General features: G+C 39.0%; 1 protein-coding gene across 4 annotated transcripts in view; it reads right to left on the bottom strand.

Annotated features, from left to right (window-relative positions):
- The window catches only part of LOC306983566 (GDP-L-fucose synthase-like), a 111,265-nt gene continuing 88,734 nt past the window's right edge, over nt 1-22,531 (bottom strand). For 3 of the 4 annotated variants that reach the window (XM_079584078.1, XM_079584079.1, XM_079584081.1), the window contains 9 exons: nt 7,999-8,135; nt 7,099-7,213; nt 6,165-6,293; nt 4,129-4,202; nt 2,502-2,635; nt 2,277-2,408; nt 2,098-2,177; nt 444-543; nt 1-337 (listed from right to left, as the gene is read on the bottom strand). In XM_079584078.1, coding sequence (XP_079440204.1) covers nt 282-337; nt 444-543; nt 2,098-2,177; nt 2,277-2,408; nt 2,502-2,635; nt 4,129-4,202; nt 6,165-6,293; nt 7,099-7,213; nt 7,999-8,135 — 957 coding nt within the window. In that variant the 3' untranslated portion in view covers nt 1-281. Of the gene's footprint in view, nt 338-443; nt 544-2,097; nt 2,178-2,276; nt 2,409-2,501; nt 2,636-4,128; nt 4,203-6,164; nt 6,294-7,098; nt 7,214-7,998; nt 8,136-11,829; nt 11,931-22,531 lie in introns of those variants that run through there. The other variant, XM_079584080.1, reaches the window with a different exon arrangement.

Below are 22,531 nucleotides of genomic sequence, written 5' to 3'. Positions count from 1 at the left end.
AAAATATGAGTGTATTATGGCAATTTTACAGTACAGATCATTAGACAATAAACCCAGAACACATTCCCTGATTGACCGATTAGTAAAAAAAAACCAGAAGAAAATGTAGAGCAGCAATCACAAATAAAAATCTAAACAAAACACTTTAAATAAATATGAAATAAGCACTAAAGTGGAAGTGTTTACGGATTTCGTCTTTATAAAAATGAATAGGTGTTTGAACAATCATTGGTTTCCAGCATTAAGATGCTCCCCCCACAGCCAATGGGATGTGAAGATCTTCATTTACGGATGATGTCATAATTGGCCGTTAACCAATCGCACGTCTCCTTGACGGCTGTAAAAGGAAAAGCACTTATAAAGCTTCTTGTTTTGGTCTCCGCTTTTGACTACTATTGAAGAACATTTAGTAATTGCTGAAGCGAGAAGTGAAGATTGATCACCTGCTTTGAACGGTGTGAACTTGAAGTCTGGCAGGTATTTGCGTAGTTTGGCGTTGCTGGCGGTTTTCTTGATCTGGCCGTCTGATTTACTAGTGTCATACTGAGAGCGGTTAGTTAAGGGTCAAAGGGTTTCTGTCAGTTCAGTTCATCTTTATTTATTTCCCGGAGGCAGTTTGGTTCCAGCAAACAAGCATACACATAAACATGTCACACACGCATAGAAATAGAGGAAAAAAGGTACCCAATAAATATATTTACCTTGAGTTTAAAAACTTTACAGCAGAGAACTATTGACTACGTTTACAAGCTGTCAATATTCGGGTTATGGTCGGGTTAAGGTCACTATTTGGGTTTCTGAAACATTCGCAATAACCCGTTTACATGCGTGAGCAGAGAGAGTTACTCCTGTATACATGGAATTTGTAATCAATTGGCAATATCCCGATGTAAACGGCGACGCACGGTTAGCGTCTGGACGTACGGACAACCTTAAGACGCAATATGCGTTATTTCCGATTCTTCTTCCTGTATCCAAAGACAGCAGCAGCAGCACGTGGATAATGAATAGTTCGGGGCAGATAGCGATCGGCTTTGGTGCTGGTACTGACCCGCCAGCAGCACTTGACACTACTGTGCTGCGTCTCACCATGTTTACCTCTACTTCCTGTTTACTTCCGGTATACTGCACGCGGGTTTTTGTATGCGCCGTCTCTACTCAAAAGACCAAGGGTGCTTCTCAATATCCCTCCTCGTCTCCTCGCTCCTCCGTCCTCCATCCTATGACCCGGAAACCGATCGAGCTCAGCCATCTTGAGGAGGCGAGGATCAAGGAGTGAGGAGCTTCCAGAGGAGCGATGAGCGAGGATACACAGGTGTATCCTATGCGGAAGTGTTTTATTGACTTAACGTGACGCACGTGTAAATTCTCCTCCCCCTTCACATCGTCACAATAATTTTATAGCTATATAATTTTATTGCAGTTTATAAAAACCAGGTCACATATTTCAACAGGGTATCTTGATTTATTATTATTTATTATTAATTTCTTAAATAACCAAACTTCAACAACATAAGGGCAGATCTTTTGAGCACTGCTGATGACGCTGTAAAGTGACGCTCGAGTGATCAAGTATTCCAATGTATAAAAAAGCTTTCATTCGATTTCTCCGTCCTCCTTTTCTTTCCTTGCAGCGTTCCCCCACGTCCTCCAGGGGGCTGAGCTGAGACGCGAGGAAAGGAAGCGAGGAAAGGAAACGAGGATGCACAAATAAGAATTGAGAAGCACCCCAAGATTCCTTGCGAAGAGAACATGTGCAGAACACAAATCAATGTTCCCTTTGATGGGGATATGCCGATTACATGACCAAATATTCGGGTTAAAAAATGGGTAACCCAGGGATCATATTCGTGTTTTTAAAAACCGGAATATGAGCATATTCGGGTTTTTGCCGGTGTTTACATGGCCGTGCGCAACCGGGTTATTGCTAATATTCTGGTTTTGAACGGGTTATTGGCTGCTTGTAAACGTAGTCATTGTCATTTTTTAAGCTCAACAGCTCAAGAACAATCGGGACATTCTGCTAAATATCTTATCTTGAGTTCCACAGAACAAAGATTGCAGTTAAAAAGACAATGTTTATATTTGAAAGGATACAATCACTTCACCTTTAAACCCAAACCCTTCGACCACAGCGTCCACAGCATCCTTTATGGTCAACTCATCCTCCTCTCCGACTAGAGAGAAAGAAAAAAGGCAAAGAAAATCGTGATTTTGATATTTGATCAGTCATTGAGCTCTGATGAAACAGATCCAATATGTGTGATGTCGAGTACCTGACGCAATGATGGGCTCCACCTCGTCATACTCCCTCAAAACCCACACAAACAGACGAGCCAGATCCACAGAGTAGATGAACTGACGCAGCGCGCGACCTGAACCCCAGACCTCCAGAGGTTTACCTTCCTCTACAAAACACACAAACATGAATGTGAATTAATTAATTCGCTCTAAATGTGACTGTGGCTTCAGATCGTTCCAGAAAGTGAAAAGCGCCTCACTCTTTGCCAAGTACGTCTTGTGTACCAACCCCGGCATCACATGGCAGTCCTCAATGTTGTAGTTGTCATGTGGTCCGAATATGTTGGTAGGGATGACGGCTGTGTATCGCAGACCATACTGCTGAAAACACGCTCTAATGGACAAACACACACACACACACACACACACACTTAAAATACTGTATTTGGAAACATTTCAGGTACATGTCAAAAACACCTGCCTGGAAGTTTCCAGTAATCCTGAAGAACTTGATTAGCTGGATCAGGTGTGTTTAATTAGGGTTGAAGCTAGCGTGTGGCCTTCCAGGAACTGAGTTTGACATTATACAGGAAACCCTTTCTCTTGGGTAGGCCTACTGTACATTATATAATGTTATAAGACGGTTAGTTCCAATCCTTGATTCTGATTGGCCAATAGCTAAAACACGGCTATGACCGCTTCACCCAACTGCTGTATCACTACACAACTCCCCTAGCAACCGCTCTTAGCAACGCAAACACATGTTTGATCTCATCGATATTGTTCATTGAAGCTATAGTAGAGTATTGTGAGAGATCGAGTAAGTGAGTGTACCTGCATTTACAGTAGATATAGCATTTTCCTTCAGGTCAGTCCTATATATTCATAATTTAAAAAATCAGATGAATGTGCGCTGCGATATCTTGTCCAGTTAAGGGGTTTTCCCGAGCCCATAGTCATCTGTCAGTGTCGTCTTCCTTCTCCGTGATCACAAGTTTGAGTCCTTTCACTGTACAAGTCTTCTCTACTGACTGACTCACTCAAAGACAGTCTTTGCCGCCATCTATTGGCGAAATTATGTTTGTAACTTCTGTTGCTGTTTACAGTCAGGGAGCCTCATCTTTGAAATATGCCTTACATTTTTTTTTTTTTTTTACTTTAATGACGATGCAAGACTTAAAATTGAATATTGTGCTTTTGTGTAGGTGAAGGCCAGGTAAACTTGCCCCACAGGCGACATCTTGTGGCCAGAATATGTCATCAAGTGAGATTTTTTGAGTTCATCACTTTGCTCATCTTGTTCTGTTGCCTGTATTTTCTTGCGTTCTGCACATTTTCGGAAAGTGGTTTATTTTGTTGCATGCTTTGCAAGTTTGTCCATAAGCTGGGCACATTTTCCATTCATGTCGGTAAACATCTTGAACATTTCACGTTTGCTTTGTGGGGACTTTCCATTGCATGCTATTTACTTTTCTGTTCACTTTGCACTGTTTTAACCCTCTCCTTTTCTTTGTGTTTCATCTGACGTTCATAGTTCACGGAAAAATGTCAACTCTAATTACTCTCCCTCATGTTGTTCCCCGTCAGACTTTCCTTCATCTTCAGAACACAAATGAAGATATTTGTGATTAAATCTGAGAGCTGTCTCACTCCTCCATACGCTTCTATGGGATCGAAACTTGCCGGCCAAGAAAGTTATTAAAGAACATGGCTTTAATAACTTGTGAAAAGGGCATTTTACCAACCCTTTAAAAATGTTGAAGCCAAAACAAAAAGCCTAAGACCCAATGTTTTTGTTTTTTTGCCATAAATCACAATTTTTATAATAGGCATGTGATCTGAGATGCACCCATTCACGAACTTTGACACTAAGAGGTCAAATCTCACCTGTTGTGGACATCAATCATGCGTTTGGCGTAGGCATAACCATAATTCGACTCATGCGGGGCGCCGTTGTGCATCTGACAGAGACAGAAAGAAGTTACAGAAACACAATTAATGCAGACAGACTCATGAAACCATTCAGACACTGGCTTAAATCACTCACACTCATGCTTTCTTTATCAGTATTTCTCACCATGATGACAAACACCCAACAGGTATTTTTGACTTATACATTTTGGCGCAAATATTATAGAAATTAATTAAATTAATGCTTTCGAGTTTCTGACATCAAAAATCCCTTACTGTGAAGGAAATTTGAGTTGAATAAATGAATGTCAAAATATCAAGAAACACATCTTGTGATGTTTTTCAAAGGAAAGCATACCCAACATCTGCTTATTAAAAGTTAATTCCGGTATTTAACACCTTGAGTCTATATTGTAGTATGTTTTGGATGAACAAGAGTGGTGGACAACATTTTTTTGACTGGTTCCTCTCTCGAGTTTTTTACTATAAAAGAATTGGCCATGGACCCATTTAACATGGGAGTCAATGTGCATGTCCGAAAATGTCATTAAAACAACCTTTAACATTATTTTTCAAAACTGTTAAACTCACCGAGTGATTAGTGATGTTAGTTGATGTTCCAGAAACAAAAAGTGTTGCGAAATACAGTTTCTGTCGTGTTTTATTCGTCATTTTGTAAAATCCCATTGTTGAAAAAATAGTTCCACTATAGCAAAATAAACGGATTGGAATCATATATTGCGACGATATATTGTTTATAATAATCAACGAACACCACTAACCACTCGGTGAGTTTAACAGTTTTGTAAACGAACATTATTGGCTGTTTTAATGACATTTTCGGACATGCCCATTGACTCCAATGTTAAATGGGTCCATGGCCAATTCTTTTATAGTCAAAAACTCGAGAGAGGAACCATTGTCAAAAAAATGTTGTCCACCACTCTTGTTCATCCAAAACAAACTACAATATAGACTCAAGGTGTTAAATACCGGAATTATCCTTTAAAGTGTTGTCATGGTTGGGTGACTAATGAAAACGCAGGAGGAAGGAGGAAACGACAAAAGCCATTTTTAAAGGTGCAGTATGTAATATTAACAGCTAGTGGTTGAAATGGATACTGCAGGCCACATTTAAACTGTCGGAGAGATGTTTCCCCGCCTCGTTCTCCTCAGACTCGACGCTCACTCGAGGACAAGCGTGCGACTTACGTCATGTCATGTTTTAATATGCTCCCATTTTTAGATGGATGCCAAGGCTTTTTAGGTTGGGTAGAATCTGCCATCTCTGACCCAGTTCATTTGGTGGCTTTCATGGCTGCAATACGCCATGTTTTTTGCCAACTGGCAATCCAGGTTGTGGAAATACTACTGGGTAAATTGGCAGGAGGCGGAGTCACACAGACCAAAACAAAACCAGACATTCTGACACGGAAATGCACATTTCAAAGTGAAATAACTGTCTGTAGAAGTGCGTTTCAGAGAAACAAGTATGTTAACTTGGCATGTTTCCTAAATATATCAAATATATGGTATTTTTACGCTTTAGTACAGTAAAAAAAAAAAAAAAAAACGTATTGATTGATGCATGAAAATGTATAAATATTAATATTAAAACATTACAGGACAAATGAGTGTGTTTATTAATATACCCTAGAAACATGTCATGTTAATTTAATAAGTAACACTTCACAATAAGCTATCATTTAAACTAACTTTCATTAACTAACAATATTTAAACAATTTACAGAGTTTATTGGTATTTGTAAAAAAAAAAAAAAAATCATTGACGTTAGTGCATTAATCAAACATAAGTTTTTTAAATGTATTTGTAGTAAATTATTGAAATTAACATGACCTAACAATAAACAATACTGCAGCATTTATTAATCTAAGTTTAATGGCACTGACAACCTGTCCATCATCTTTTAATATCAACACTATAAAACCACGCCTGGTTCCAGAATCAAATCACTCTGTGCGTGTGTGTGTGTGTGTGTGTGTGTGTTTACCATGGTCTCATCTATCGGGTAGGTGGTTTTATCTGGAAAAACGCACGTAGACAGACAAGAAACGACCTTCACCACCCCGAACTCCTGAGACATGTACAGCACATTGTCATTGATGTGCACATTATCTCTCTGAAAACACAAAACAACACAACAACACAGTCAATGTTCAGTTGACAACAGTAGAGGCAGACAAAGTACACAACTTCATTACTTGAGTGAAAGTACAGACACTACTGGTCAAATATTACTCCGTCACAAGTAAAAGTTGTAAAGACGTACTATTTTTAAGAAGTACTTAAGTAGCCTATCAAAAGTAAATGTCAATGATGTGTGATGTGTAAATGTCAACATCATTGTTTTAAATGTCAATGCATGTATGCCTGCCTAGTGCCTACCTACCCTCATATATCAATATCAAATGTATTTCTAGAAGAACACAGTAGTGGGACTGAATGTGAGATTGAATAAGTGCACTCAATAACTTCCACAATGGTTTCAGACACACAATGGCCTATTTAAAGTTTTTTGGCTTTTAGTATGGATATATGTTACCCTTACTGTTATCTATAAGCTAGTGTGCTCCAAAACAATGACAGAATTCGCATTTAGAAGACCAAACCCAACGATGAAAATGAAAATCAGGTTGATGTCAGAATACAACGTTGGACAGACGTTGTATTGTGGTGGAAAATTAAAGTTGGGTTGATGTCAGAAACCAAAGTTGGGAGAGGATGTAAAAAAAAAAAAAAAAAAATGTAATGTAATGAAGTTAAAGTAAACCGTTTCCAGAAAAAATTATACTCAAGTAAAGTACAGATACTCAAAAAGTGTACTTGGGTACAGTACTCAAGGAAAAGTACATTGTTACTGTCCACCTCTGTCCAACAGGGATATTTCCAACCTTATATTAGTTCATGATCATGTTAATAATTACCCAGAAGTCCAGGTTCTGTCTCATGTTCCTGTAGAGCCCGCCCACCATGGCGGCCAAATGAATGACGTGTGTCGGACGATGCTTCTGGAAGACTGATCTCGTCTCCTCAGCGCTCCTGGAACGGCACATGTGTAAATACAGTTATCGTGCATTTGACACAAATGAAAACTTGTATATTTGAGATTATTCTTTGTATAGATTCCATTCATCAACTAATATGATGCTTGTAAACACTAAGAAAGAACAAAATAAAATAGAACAATTAAATAGAAGCTAATTCGGTTAAGTGATTAGGGAATATTGCACAGTTTTCTATAACTTGCGCATAAAGAACATGTAATATGTGATGATTTGATATTGTATTGATTATTGGTGTATGCGAAATCTTGAATCTATTCAATTTTAATGATGTCTTTATATTCATTTCTTTTATTCATTTTTCCTTAATAATTCTGTTACATGATTTTTCTGTACATGTTATTGATTTCTCTGGGTGTGTTTTCCTTCAGAATTGATTGCATGATCATGCCATCGACACCATGTGCCGTTGTATCAGTGCGTCTGTTTTCATCTCTGCAGACATGAGATAATGCAAGATCTGATTTTAAATCAGTGGCTCAGGGGTTCATGTCGGTTGCCTTGCATGGCTGACACCGTCGTCGGTGTGTGAATGAATGAGTGAATATGAGGCAATATATTAAGCGCTTTGGTGGCCATTGGGTCTGTGAAAGCGCTATATAAATGCAGTCCATTTACCATTTCATTTGTTGCCTATATAATTTGACATTTTATTTAATAGAATTTGTTGTTCCTTATTCAAAATTTGATCCCTGACATAATCATTGGATCTGGATCTCACTGCATTGATTATGTTGTGATGTTTGATGAGGGTCTTCTTACACAAGATTGGCATCTTTGGATGAGAGGAATATCCATTCTTCTCCTTCTCTCCTTTCACCCTCTTTCACGACTCGCTCTATCGCTCGTCCCACCAGCCCACTGCCACCCGTCACCAACACACGCATCGGCCCGTCCATCTGAGAGAGAGAGAGAGAGAGATGAGGTTTGATGAACACTTCAGGGGTTAACATCTGTGTCTCTGGATCCCAAACCCAGTCTGGAGCCGCACGGGTATATTTGTGGCAATAGCAACTATACATTGTACGGGTCAAAATTATCCATTTTTCTTTTATGCCAAAAATCATGAGGATATTAAGATCATGTTCCATGAAGATATTTAGTAAATGTCCTACCGTAAATATATAAAACATGTATTTTTGTGAGTGAATGCAGCACAATCGTGAACATAAATGCACAACTTTAAAGGAGATTTTCTCAATGTTTACATTTTTTTGCTCCTCAGATTCCAGATTTTCAATAGTTGTGTCTCGACTAAATATTGTCCTATCCTAACAAACCACACATCAGTGGAGAAATTATTTAATCAGCTTTCAGATTATGTATAAATCTCAATTTAAAAAAATGTACCCATGTGACTGGTTTTGTGGTCCAGGGTCACAAATGTGTAAATACATCAGATACGTCTTTTTAAACAGGTTTATATGATCTCAGTACTATCACATCTTTTTTCTCTTCCTCTTCAGCTCACAATGAACTACATGCAGAGAAAACACTCTTGGTTGCTTATGGTTGTCTGGGCACATGTAAAAATGCCAATCTATGCTCGGTTATGAAGTGCATGATCTTCCCGATGTTGTGAAATGCAAACCTCCATGACCGTGCTTGTAGATATCTGGCTGAACTTATTATTAATTAAATATAGCTAATGAGACCATCATGCATGAAAAAAAAAAAACACAGTACAAACGGGTCTAAACCGGGCAAACCATGACACAGTACACTATCACGATATGATAGTAACCAGCACTAGTCAATAAGCAGGCTACGATCAGAGCCGTTAAGAGCACGATTATGCATATAAAGCTAAGCAGACGTCACATGGGAATGTGTGTTAACATTTCAAACATGCTAGTTTTACATGATTTAAACTGCAGCGGCAGCAGTGAACAGACAGTGCCTATTTGCTTTTGACGCGCTGTGTCGCGCCTCTTGCCGGTGTAGAGACTGTTCATGATGCTCGAGATCTCTGATTATCATAATTCCCTGAGTGTATCCTGATGGAAATATAAAGAGGCCTTAAACTCCAACAATCTTTTGAAAACAGAGTGTTTTTGCCACACACACAGTTCAGCGCTACTACTGCGCTCCAGTGCTCCTTTCATTGATGCAAGAATCAGTCAGTTCCCACTTCCCGCCCCGAGCGTAAAGCCTAACGTGATTGGTTGAAGCGATAACGTGCTACGATTGGCCAGCTCGATGTGGCCGTTATCTGATTGGCTTGAGTAGGCGGTGGGTGGAGTCCACCTATTTGTGGATTTCTCTGCACGTCTGCGCTAGAAGTGTTTCAAAATCCACAAATGCGTGAGGGGATTCACAAATGCACAGGAACCGATTCACAAATGTGTGCAGCGATTTACAAATGCACAGGAACCGATTCACAAATAAATGCCAGGCAGAGTTGTGTTTGAAAATAAGAAAACATTTGTAAATGTTTTATTTATTTGCAAATCTCATTTTATTTATTTGTGAATTTTATAATTTTTTGTGAAACTCTTTACATTTATTTGTGGATCTTAATCTATTCATTTGTGCATTCGATACATTTTTGTGAATCTCTTTACATTTATTTGTGAATATTAATCTATTTATTTGGAATATTGCAACAATAATAACCCCATATTCGACCATGTTGGTTTATGACGTCTCGCACGTGGTGGAATAATAATTTATTTTCATGAATCTGTTCGAGATCGAATTAACGCTAGATTTTGTCATATAAGTTACAGACATGGCATCTGAAGACCATTTCTAATTATTCTCAGTTATTTTGCTTTATTACCAGACTCAATATTTGGCTCGTTCTTACATAGTAGAGCACGTTCGCACATGCGCAGTCTTCAGAAACGGTGCTTTAAATCTCTTGACAAACTAAGACGTAAATTACATTTATGTATTCTAAATAAATAACACGGGTTGTACTGAATGTCAGCTTGCTTATTTAGCTAAAGGTAAGGATTTATTCAGTCTACATATCATGTAAACTAGAAACTATGCTTCTAACCACAGATCGAGAGCTGAACGATGGTTTCGGGAAACACCAAATCGTTGAACTGCTGATAACGACGGAACTTGCGACCATAGTTGCTAACGATGCTTTCGGGAAACGCACCCATGGTCATTCAAACTGATTCGCGAACCTATTTATAGACAGATGAAGTCTTTGAACAGAATCGACTCAAAAGAATGATTCATTTGTGAATTGAGCATCGCTCATGCCCAGAAAAAAGATACAGCGCGCTTGGGATAAACTACGCATTTAACTAACGTTAGGCCTATATGTATTGAGTTCAAATAAAGTAACGAGAGGAACGTCGCCCAACGTAACGAAGTAAAATTAAATTGTTTTCATTAGAAATGTAGGCTACTCGGGTTAAAGTAAAAGTAGGCTACTGAATATAAGCTAGCCTACTCTTAAAAGTAAACATTTTCCACACAAAAAACTCGAAATGTAGGCTACTTCGTTAACGTACAACACAGAAGCGCTGCTTTAATCAACATATCTTAATTTGTGTTCCGATGTGAGTATAGCCTAGGCCTACTGACATTTACATTTTTGGGTGAACTAACCCTTTAACAACTAATAATAATAATAAACATTTATTTGTATAGCACTTTTCATGCAACTCAAAGTGCTTCACAAGCATAAAAACAAATAGGCGAATGAATACAATTTCACACAATGTCAATTAAAAAACTATAAAAGGTTCACAATGTAAAATAAAGAAATTAGCAATACAGTTTCACCTCAATTTCAAAATAAAATAATATAAATAAAACATATACAAAATAAACCAACTTATAAGAGAATCAGAAGGTAAAATAAAAACCGACTTTCAACTTCACACCATATTCTTCTACTGATAATAAACTTAAAAAAGAAATGTCTTAACCCTCCTTTTAAAATATGAATGCTGGTAGCCTCTTTCACTTCATTTGGTAGACAATTAAATTAAAAAAAAGTTATGGTGGCTTATGATTTACTGTAAATGTGCCAAAAGACAAGCGGATCTTAAACTACGATTTGGAGCGTGTCTCGACAGTGCATAAAGGGGCCAGATTATAAAGGCATTAAAAAAAACTTTAAATCAATACTTTGATGAACTGGTAACCAATTAGCCTAACTGGTAATTCCATTAAAACCAGTGTTATATACTCTCTCCTTTTTAATTCCATGGCTGTTGCATTTTGTATCAATTGTAACTTCATATTAAACCCTTTAGGTCAGCCAGAATACATACAGTTATCAAGATGAGAGAAGGTAAAAGCGTGAATGAGTTTCTTGGCATCATCCACAGAGAAAAAGGACAAATCTTGGCAGTATTTCTCAAACGATAAAAGCAAGTGTTTGTTACTTTGGTCACAGTCCAAAATTACACCTTTCTTTCTTAAACTGTAGGGCTGAGGAACCCGATCCAGCTTCTATCCTCTCCCGCTCATGTTTCTAACCCACAATAAGAATTTCAGTTTTGTCTTAAAAAAAAAAAAACCTCTCTAATTCAACAGTGTCTCTGAACTCAACTTAAATGTATAATTGTATATCATCAGCATAAAAATAATATTTTATGTCATATTTCTGACAGAATGCAGTACCTGCTCGTTGGCTGTCGCTCTGTGAGTTCTGAGGAAATGATAAGAAAATGTCCACCTTACTGGGTTGTTACACACACACACACACACACACACACACACACACAGACGCCTACGTTTAAGGACGGTGTTCTGAAATACTGAATTTATGACATTCTTGGTTACACTGGGCGGAGCTTAAAAGATTATTCTCCTGCCTCAGTTTAAAAAGACCATTTAAGATATAACAGCAAATTGAACCAAATGTTTCCAACTCAAATTTTAACAAAGACCGTACAAGCTTGTTTATACACACTTTCAACCGGTTTAAGAATAGAATTACAAGACTTACAGTATGTGATATGTATGTTTGCTAAATTTCTGGGATGTGGCACAACACTAACTAGAAAAAATGTCACCGCTGCCCACAACTGACATGTGTTTACTGACAGTCTACAAAATATCTTCAGCAGAACAAAGAAACTCATACCGGGTTGGAACATTTTGGTTCATACATTTTTGGTTGAACTGTCTTTAAGTTGAAACCACTTCAAGGTTTGAAACAAAGGATGTAACAAAGCTTTATTTGCTGAAATCAAATAACCGGAAAAGTCCGAACCACTGATACGGAACAAAACTGATTCGTAAAAAAAAGCACCCATCATGTCAGTCAGACCATATATTTATATAATAAAATTGCAGAATTAATAATAAAATGTTAGAATTAATAATAAAATGTTAGAAATAACGTGTGTGTGTGTGTGTGTGTGTCTAACCCTAACACCCTATAAGACTGGAAAAGCTGGATCAACTGGTTGAGGAACGACCACTCCTCGAGAAGGACCTTGCTGGAAATTACCATTTGAACACCCTCGTGCACTATCGAGACGAAAGGAGAAACAGCGAATGTGCTTCTCATCAGCATGAGCCAAAAAACATTTCATATTCAAATGTATCATGAGAACGAGCGGAGAATTGACCGTGCGTTTAGCATACGCTTGTTGCGGTTCATTGGCTGTTAACTATGGCAAGTCTATTTTAGCTTTTATTCATTTCCAGGATATTAATTCTTGATATCAACAATTACATTTTTTTGATATCAACAATAAAGGTTTTTACTAGTAAGAATTGTATTTCTGATATGTGAAACTGCATTTCAACTAGTAAGAAATCAATTCTTGATATCAACAATGGATTTTGAATGGCAGCCTATGGTGACATTTCTCTAGTGAAAATTAAATTATTGATATCTAGAATTAACATTTTAACTAGTAAAAATTTAATTGTTGATATAAAAAATTGCCATTGTTACTAGTATAAATCTAATTCCTGATATCAATAACTATCATTTTAACTAGTGAAAATGTAATTGTTGATATCAAGAATTCATATCCTGGAAATGAATTAAAAGCTAAAACGGCTTGCCATACCCCGGGAGCCGCCATTGTAGCAGAGCATCTCTGTTAGCATCCCATTGACTCCCATTCATTTTGGCGTCACTTTGACAGCGAATAACTTTACATCTGAGGCGTTTAAAGACTCCATTAGTCAAATATTTATTTCTAAAGAAACACGACAATGTATAAAAGGCTCCATTACCTTCTTACGTTATGAAAAATAGGCTAACGATTGCGTCATAACCACTCGACTCTCTGTCGAAGTGTTAATATACGGTAACAAATTACCGTATAAACCGGCGGAGAAGCAATCGGGGGACGTGGAGGCATAAAGTGAAGGGAGAAGCCCACAGAGAGTGATAAAGTTGCTCCCGCTGCTAGCTCATGGACAGCTAACGCTCTCCGTCTCTGCGGGATTCGGAAGGGAATGATTCAGATTTCTCTCGGCACAGCTACTAGAAGACTGACAGCTGTCAGAAACACGTCACATCTACGTCGTCAAGCTCAGTTTGAGCCTGCACAGTTCGCCCGGCCATCAGGAAGTGATGCTTCTAATGGGCTTCACTTTTCTCCGTTGAAATCGTTTAACGGCCTGCCGATAGCCCTGATTTAGACCAGCGATAGCCAAAATAGTCTTAAAATTGTTTACATGTATTTCGCCCACGCAGCTTCATGTTTGCTGTCACACTACATAACATTCATACGCAATCTACGATCATTTTTGACCGTCTTTCATTTTAAATTAAATAAAAATGCAATTACATTTCTCAACCGCTAGATGGCAACAGCCCTACTGAGGCATGACTACTGGCACCGCGAGACTTGATAGTTAGTAGCTAGAGATCACTGTTCTCGCGATCGCGGGATATAAACATTTCTACCATTTTGAACTATTTTAAATGAGCCAGAACATTGCATTCAGCTGTCGGTCGAAGAGAACAGGTAAAAGACATTCCCACTTTTGTCTTGTAAGTAGGCTATCTGTGTTTTCGTTTTGACGTGCTCATCATTTTTATCTAAATTATTTGTTATCATGTGTTGTTGGAATCGTGACATTTTAGCGGGTAGGCTACAGTGTAAAATATGCATGTGTAACCCCATGTTTCCATGTTCCCTTAAAGGGCACCTATTATGGAATTTTGAAATTTACCTTTCATGTAGGCTAGTGTGTAACATAGATCTAAGTGAACAAAAACATCCTGCAAAGTTTGAAATATGAAAGTGCACCGTATATAAAGTTATTGTCTTTCAAAAGTAAGAGTCGAGTCATTTTTATGAATGTTAGAAGACCGAAGCTTTTTCTCTGACTAGATGACGTCAACTTGTCAAGTTATTTGAATACGCTACGCCCACTTATTGCGCTCCAATGCCAGCAGGGAAAACGACGAGACGCTGTGTTCTGAAGTGCGACTCAAAAGGCAACTTTTTTCATCTGCCCAAGGAGGAGCATTTGAAGACTAAGTGGCTACAATTCATATATACAACTATACCACAGAAGTGTAGTCCGAGCCTTGTGCTTTGCTCGCGCCATTTTGAAGACGATTGCTTTACCAACTTAAATGCAATCAAACTTGGATTCGTGAGTCGGCTGATATTGAAGGAAGGTTCAGTTCCAAGTGTATTTGCGTCAGCTTCCTCCTCCGTATCACAACCTGTAAGTGTTATTAATAATTGTTGCTTTTATGTTTTATGTAGCATGCTTAATAATTATTTTGTTTGTTGTGTGAGCACCGTTTAGCTTCTAGGTCTTCAATGGCAATTGTATTGAGATATGTGGAGTGTTTGTCGTTGTTTTCGGAGTTGTCTAAAGAATAGAGTAATACCTCGTAGTAACGTAACTGCATTTTTTTTTTTTGTAAAAACGTTATGTTTATGCATCGGGCTAACGCAAACCAAGACTGATTCTTTTACAATATGAACTCTGGGCTATGCTCTCTAACATAACATTAAATTATTTATCTTATTTTTCGTTTTTTACTACAAACTATAAAGCAGTGGACTATAATCATTATTATAACACAATTTAATTGATAAAAGCATCATTGTACTCCGTGTTAAAAATAAGTATTATCTCTGTAAACACTGCTGGATCATCTGACCAATCAACGCAGATTAGCGTCGCGCAGAGGAGGGGTTTGGATAAACGAGTCGTCGAATCATTTGGGAGTCGGTGAGCAAATCAGGTAAAAATAAATGCATATTATATGAAAACAAAAGTGTTTTAATGTCATAATAGGTGCCCTTTAAACTCCAATGATCTGAATTCAAAGGGCTAAACATGAAACATGTGCAACCTATTGTAATGTGTTATGAAAGCCAAAAATATTTTACTCTTTTCTTTAGATCATTATTGAAACAACTATTGAATTTTACTGAACAATGGCTTGTTACATACATACAGAGAGAGAGAGAGAGAGAGAGAGAGAGAGAGAGAGAGAGAGAGAGAGAGAGAGCATAAGCAAACAGAGTAGAATATTATGTAATGTACCAAATGTTAAAATTGCTTGCTGGGAAATATCACTTTGAAAAATAAGTTGTTCCAGAGACCATGAAACAATATTAGCCTATTTAATTTATACCGGTATTCTTAAATATAATATAATTGTATTATAACTCAAAGTATAATATACATTATATTATAATCGCCAAACAGGGCATTATTTGGAGAAGTGTGACATTTAATCTTTAAAATTCAATTTCAATGGTGTGCTAGCCAGTGCCAAAAGGGGAGGGTGTGCTTTTATTTGTTGCCTTAAAAAGAAAAACCACAGCTAGAAGTGTGGCACAGGTAATAGCAAGCCAAATCCTCATTGCCTGGGGCTCCTGCGTGGGATCGCGGTTGCGACACAAGCGATGAAACGCCAGAAACAACAACAGGTGACTTTAAGCTAGCGTTACGACCCCACTCATATTCATGCAAATGCCTTTAAACCATTCATGCGTGACAAGACAAAGAACGAGCTGTCAGTGAATGTCCTCCTGACCAGCCTGTTCTCACGCAAATGCGTCTCTATAGCACGCAATGTGTTTATCTTGCAAGTCACCTTTGGCTAAGCCCCGCCCCCCTTAGTTACTGTTGCTACCTCCGTCAACTTCATCTGGGCTCTGGTTTGGTATCAACATGGCTTATGCTGTGACGGCTCTTCCTGCTGAATTTTGATCAAACTTTTATAAAGCAGCAAATAAAGTGTCAGATAGAAGTAAGTCAAAAGGGGCTGCAGTGTGCGTTCGAAGGCTAGAGTTCACGCTCGTGATCATTGGTAACTAAACCTATGCGCGTGAACTCGACAATCGACTACTTTGGACTTCGACTGAGAACAGGAACTAAATACAGGTCTGTGCGCTGGCTGATATAACATCATTTTTATTCATATCTTTCACATCTACTGCAGTCAGATTCACTCGTGTTCACTCTGAAGGAATCACTCAACATGGCTGGGCACTTGTAATGAAACATTAAGGATGATAAGAGAATTAAAAGCAGGTTTAAAATTAGACCCCATTCAAGTCAATAGGGTGCATATTTTAAAAAGAGGATAACACGGTGTAGGCAACACCGATTTTTGTCGTTGTTCTCTGTATTGACAGCACTCCAAATTTACTAAAAATTGACCGGAATTCTCCTTTAAACTGTGGACGTCCTCAGTCAGCGGAACCCCTCAAGATCAACAACACACTTTTGTCTCTAGATACATTTAGCTTTTAACCTTACTGAAGTTATACTAGTTAGACAGCTTTATGTTATGATTTCGGTTCTCTACCCTAATTGTTGATACGCTAGCATACGCTGCTAATAAATACAACTTTATACTCGCGTAGTCCGTTTGCTTTTTAATAACGATTATAGAAGTGAATAGAGACCCAGCTCTGCATGAACAGTGTTGCTCTTGATATTGTGAGTCCCAGCCTCCGTCTCCATTAGGATATGATGCGGTGGGTCATGTTTTGACTGTGACCGTTATGCTTTTGCCTCTATTTGGAGGCCGTGTTGTGGCTTGCGTTTGTCTTGAATATAGCCTTCGAACGCACACTGAGCCCCTTCTGCCTACTTCTATCTGACACTTTATTTGCTGCTTTATAAAAGTTTGATAAAATTTCTTCAGGAAGAGCCGTCACAGCATAAGCCATGTTGATACCAAACCAGAGCCCAGATGAAGTTGACGGACGTAGCAACAGTAACTAAGGGGGGCGGGGCTTAGCCAATTAACTGTTGTTAATAGCAGCCCTGGTTGAAAAGACACTTCAAAAGGCCGTTCACATCTCATAGTAGTGCATAAATATGGCCTCCCAGTATAGAACTAATAATAATTATAATAAATAATTACATTTATATAGCGCTTTTCTCTGGACTCAAAGCGCTTTACATAGAAGGGGGAATCGCCTCAACCACCACCAATGTGCCGCTCCACTTGGATGATGCGACGGCAGCCATATTGCGCCAGAACGCCCACCACACACCAGCTTACTGGTGGAGAGGAGACAGAGATGAAGCCAATCAGTGTATGGGGATGATTAGGAGGCCATGATGGACAGAGGCCACTGGGCATATTTTGGCCAGGATGCCGGGGTTACACCCCTACTCTTTTACGAAAGACATCCTGGGATTTTTAATGACCACAGAGAGTCAGGACCTCGGTTTACCAACTCATCCGAAGGACGGCGCTCTTTGGCAGTATAGTGTCCCCGTCACTACACTGGGGTGTTAGGACCCACACAGACCACAGGGTGAGCGCCCCCTGCTGGCCTCACTAACACCTCTTCCAGCAGCAACCTGGCTTTCCCAGGAGTCTCCCATCCAGGTACTAACCAGACTCAGCCCCGCTTAAGGCAAGTTCACACTACAGGATTTTAAACCGTCGGGCTGAACTGTGCGGTTCACACTACATGACTTGCTCTCTGTGAAATCAGAAGTTTTCAAGTTGTTGAGCTGTTCACACCACACGACACAACGTGATTGATCCGCAACAGGAGGTAACGCACTACGAGTTGAGAACAACTCTGTCACCCAACGATTATATCTGGTCTACAAACCACGTTTTGTCACGAAAAATCACGCGATAAAACGAACCGGAAATGACGCAATACAGCACGCGCGCCACTACCCAGCGAAGAAGACGAAGAAGAACACAACACGCGAGTCTTTGTTTGAATATGGACGTCAGACAGAAATTAGTGCTGCAAACTGTTTGCGCGATGATTTGCTCTGAAAAAAAAAAAACCACGTATTTTCCCGGTGACCTCAACCCATGCCTTGCTCTGATTGGCTGTAGCTCATGACATCACATGAGGTTGAGTCATGCGACAGCTCCGGATATCTTTTTCTGGGCTCGGCGACGCGTCTGCGAGCGTCTTTGATGCGTTGTTGGCTCTTTCATACTAACAGATTGGCGAGCGTTCATCGCCCGCTAATCCCCCGCGATTTGCACGCGATAATCACCTGTCGGCGAGCTCAACGATTTGCTATTCGGGCTTAAAATCCTGTAGTGTGAACTAGGCATTCGCTTCAGTGGGACACCGGTCTTGGGCTACAGGGTGATATACGGCTGCTGGCCAAACTGGAACTAAATTTGCAACACAATTATTATAGATTATATTCCACCCATCTCCTAGACATGAACACTGAACACACACCTCCATCACTACACACTCTCAACATCATCACCTGGAACAGATCAAGTCTATCCAGGCTGAACATACACATCATAAGAAGATAGAGAGTCCAAAAGTGTCACTTCACTAAAAGATATTGTCCATCTTCACACTAACAGCTTCACACACATAATGGTAAAGCTGATGCGCTATTCACAACACTCTGACAACTCATGGAAAACACTTATGAATGGCGATAATCGATAATGCAAATTCGTTTGAATATCAAAATGTCCATCAGAGGGCCCCTGATTTCTCAACACCAGTAATAACAGACACATGATAAAAAAAACGAATATATCTGAAGTGTGAGCGCTTCAATCGATTACAAAATGTACAATTTAACCCTGTCATCGACTGTGACCAGCACAACACACACACACACACACACACACACACACACACGCACACACAAAACTGTTGCAAGGAATGAACAATCTCCATTCTTGTATGAAGTCACTTCTTAGATCTGCATGCATGATAGCATTGGAAGATTGATGAACAAGCGAAGTGATTATTAATGATATATTGTCACAGTTGTGTTTCTGTTGAGTCTTGTTATTCACATGTCATTTGCCATGTCAATCATTATTAGTTCACCTGTGTCACCTGCTGGTTCTGTTTATCAGTGTCTGTCTTTGTGTGTAGTTAGTCGTGTGTGTTCATCCTGCCTGTCTGTGCCTGTGAGTATTATATTTAGTAAAACGTTAGCATTGGTATGGGGCCGTACAAGCCAAAATCTATTCTTCTACTGTCACACACACATTCTCCTTACACACGCATACATTTCTACTCTCACACACATACATTTCTACTCTCACACGCATACATTTCTACTCTCACACACACATACGTTTCTACTCTCACACACACACATACATTTCTACTCTCACACACATACATTTCTACTCTCACACACACATACGTTTCTACTCTCACACACACGCATACATTTCTACTCTCACACACATACATTTCTACTCTCACACACACATACATTTCTACTCTCACTCACACATACATTTCTACTTTCACACACACATACATTTCTACTCTCACACACACATACATTTCTACTCTCATACACACATACGTTTCTACTCTCACACACACATACATTTCTACTCTCTCACACACATATATTCTCCTTTCACACGCATACATTTCTACTTTCACACACACATACATTTCTACTTTCACACACACATACATTTCTACTTTCACACACACATACATTTCTACTCTCACACACACATACATTTCTACTCTCACACACATACATTTCTACTTTCACACACACATACATTTCTACTCTCACACACTGTTACGCCTTCCTGTTTTCCCCCTGCTGGCTCTGCTACACAGTGCAGGTGTTAGTTGGGCAACAGGTGTATTTAATATATAATTAATGAGTGTCAGTATAAAGAGCAGCGCACTTTTGAGTGAGGTCTCTCACTTTTCTCCCACCTTTTCATTTAATACCCATTTTGTTATATATATATATTTTCTCTCTTATTGTTTTGGTTAGTGTCAGATGTTGTTTGTTTAGTTAATAACCACACGCGCGTGTTTTTCCCCTAGACGTCGGTTTTCTTTTCTTTGTTTAATAACTGTTTGCTTTGTTTGACAATAAATCTTATTATTGTTTAAGCATTTGTTGTTGGCCTCTTTTTGTGTTACGGTATGGGAGCCAGCCGTAACATAAAAATGGGAGTCTCGTCCGGATTTTGAGCATTTGTTTTGAGGGAATTTATTTTTTTGTAAAGTCTCTTCAGGATTTCTTGTGATGATTGGCTTTCACTCCGGTTAGACAGAGTGTTTCAGCTGGGTTGCGTGTGAGCGGCCCTTCCATCGGAACACTATTTGTTGTTTTGTTGATTTTGTTTTGTATTTTATTTTGGAGTTTTCGGAAGGAAATCCTGGGTGGGGGTACGCTTCTCGCGCAGCTGATCTCATTTGGAGAACGGTTGTTACGAGGTTCAGCGTTTCAAGTCGCCTCGAGCCCAGCAATCCTTTGAAGACTAGCTAGGTTAAGTATAGTTTCAACAGGCAGGCATATCGGAGATGTAAAAGCCAATGGAAATCCTGGTGAGTACTTTTTCTCCCTTGGTTTTGCTTAATTTGATTATAAAGAGAGCATGTTTTTCGCGTGTGGTTATGTTCATTTTTGCCATTTTATATAGGAAGTGGATGCTTGTGTAGACGGGTTAAAAAAAAAAAAAAATTTTTTTTTTGTTTACACGAAAATCTTGGGGACAATAGCAGCTGATAGATGATTCATTTATAATTTCGAAACAGCTGTTGTGACCTATTGAGTATGACCATTTGTTTACTGTGAGTAAATTAGCACTGCATTGAGTGGTTATGCAGGGTTTTACACATTCCTATTGCAAATGTGCATTGATTTATTGTCCACGTGTAGAACACTAGAATGGTTGCAGTAACTTTAATCTAGTGTTATAGTGGATTGAGCTGGCTGTTTTCTGACACGTTTCGTTGGGAGGTTCTGTTAGAATATTTTGGGTTATCTTCATTGTGTGAGTTGTATGCTTGTTCAAAATGACGTCTACTGAGGATTTGAATGTAGAAATTTCTGAGAAGGTTCTAGAAAGAAGCACCAAAGAACAACTTTTAGAAATCGCAGAGAGTCATGGACTCATTTTGAATAGTAATGATAAGAAGCGCAAGGAGGATTTGTTGAGGGCTGTTAAAAGCCAGTTGGTAGCCAAAGGAATTCTGGTTGTAGGAGAATATCCACGTATTGAAAGAGAGTTAACGTTCACAGAGAAACAAACACAGTTTGAAACTGAGAGAATATCGTTTGAAGGTACTCAGGCATTACATGAATGGGAAAAACGGATTCAGTTAAAAGAATTGGAGCTTGAACAGGAGCGTGAACGTACAAAATTGGAGCTGGAAAAGTTGGAGTATGCACGTGAGAGCGAACGTGAACATAGGCAGTATGAGATAAGGAGGTTAGAACTTGAATTGGAAGTTAAGACAGCTGAAACTTCTAAATCTGTTCGGACGGTGCATTCTTTTGATGTTGGTCGAAACATTAAGATGGTTCCTCCATTCTGTGAACGTGATGTTGACAAGTATTTTGCCCATTTTGAAAGAGTTGCTTCTTCTCTAAAATGGCCAGAAGAAGTCTGGACTTTACTTCTGCAGTGTGTTCTGACGGGGAAAGCTCAGGAGGTGTTTTCTTCTCTTTCGGAGGAAGAGAGTGTAGATTTTCAACAAGTAAAAACAGCCATTCTGAGAGCGTATGAGTTGGTACCAGAGGCTTATCGCCAACGTTTTCGTAGTTCTAAAAAACTTGAGAAACAAACGTATGTTGAATTCGCCCGCGAAAAAGATATTGCGTTTACAAGGTGGTGTCAGTCTCGGAAAGTGGAAACCTTGAACCAGTTGAGAGAGTTAATTCTTGTGGAAGAATTTAAGAATTGTGTACCTGTGTCTGTGTCTACTTATTTGAATGAACAGAAGGCCCTTACATTAGCTAATGCAGCTGTGTTGGCTGATGAATTTGTTCTTACTCATAGAGTTTCTTTTCCTGATAGAGTTTCTTTTCCTGATAGAGTTTCAAGCGATCAGAGTAGAAAGTCGTTTCAGAATCGGTGGACGCCTCCAGTGAGTACGTCAAACACTGTGTCAAGGGTGCCCCCTGTGAGTCAGAA

The sequence above is a fragment of the Phoxinus phoxinus genome (assembly GCF_949152265.1).
Source record: "Phoxinus phoxinus genome assembly, chromosome: 16".
NCBI classification, from domain to species: Eukaryota; Metazoa; Chordata; class Actinopteri; order Cypriniformes; family Leuciscidae; genus Phoxinus; species Phoxinus phoxinus.
Note: the sequence above shows the minus strand (reverse complement) of the source record. Positions and strands in the feature narration are given on the sequence as shown.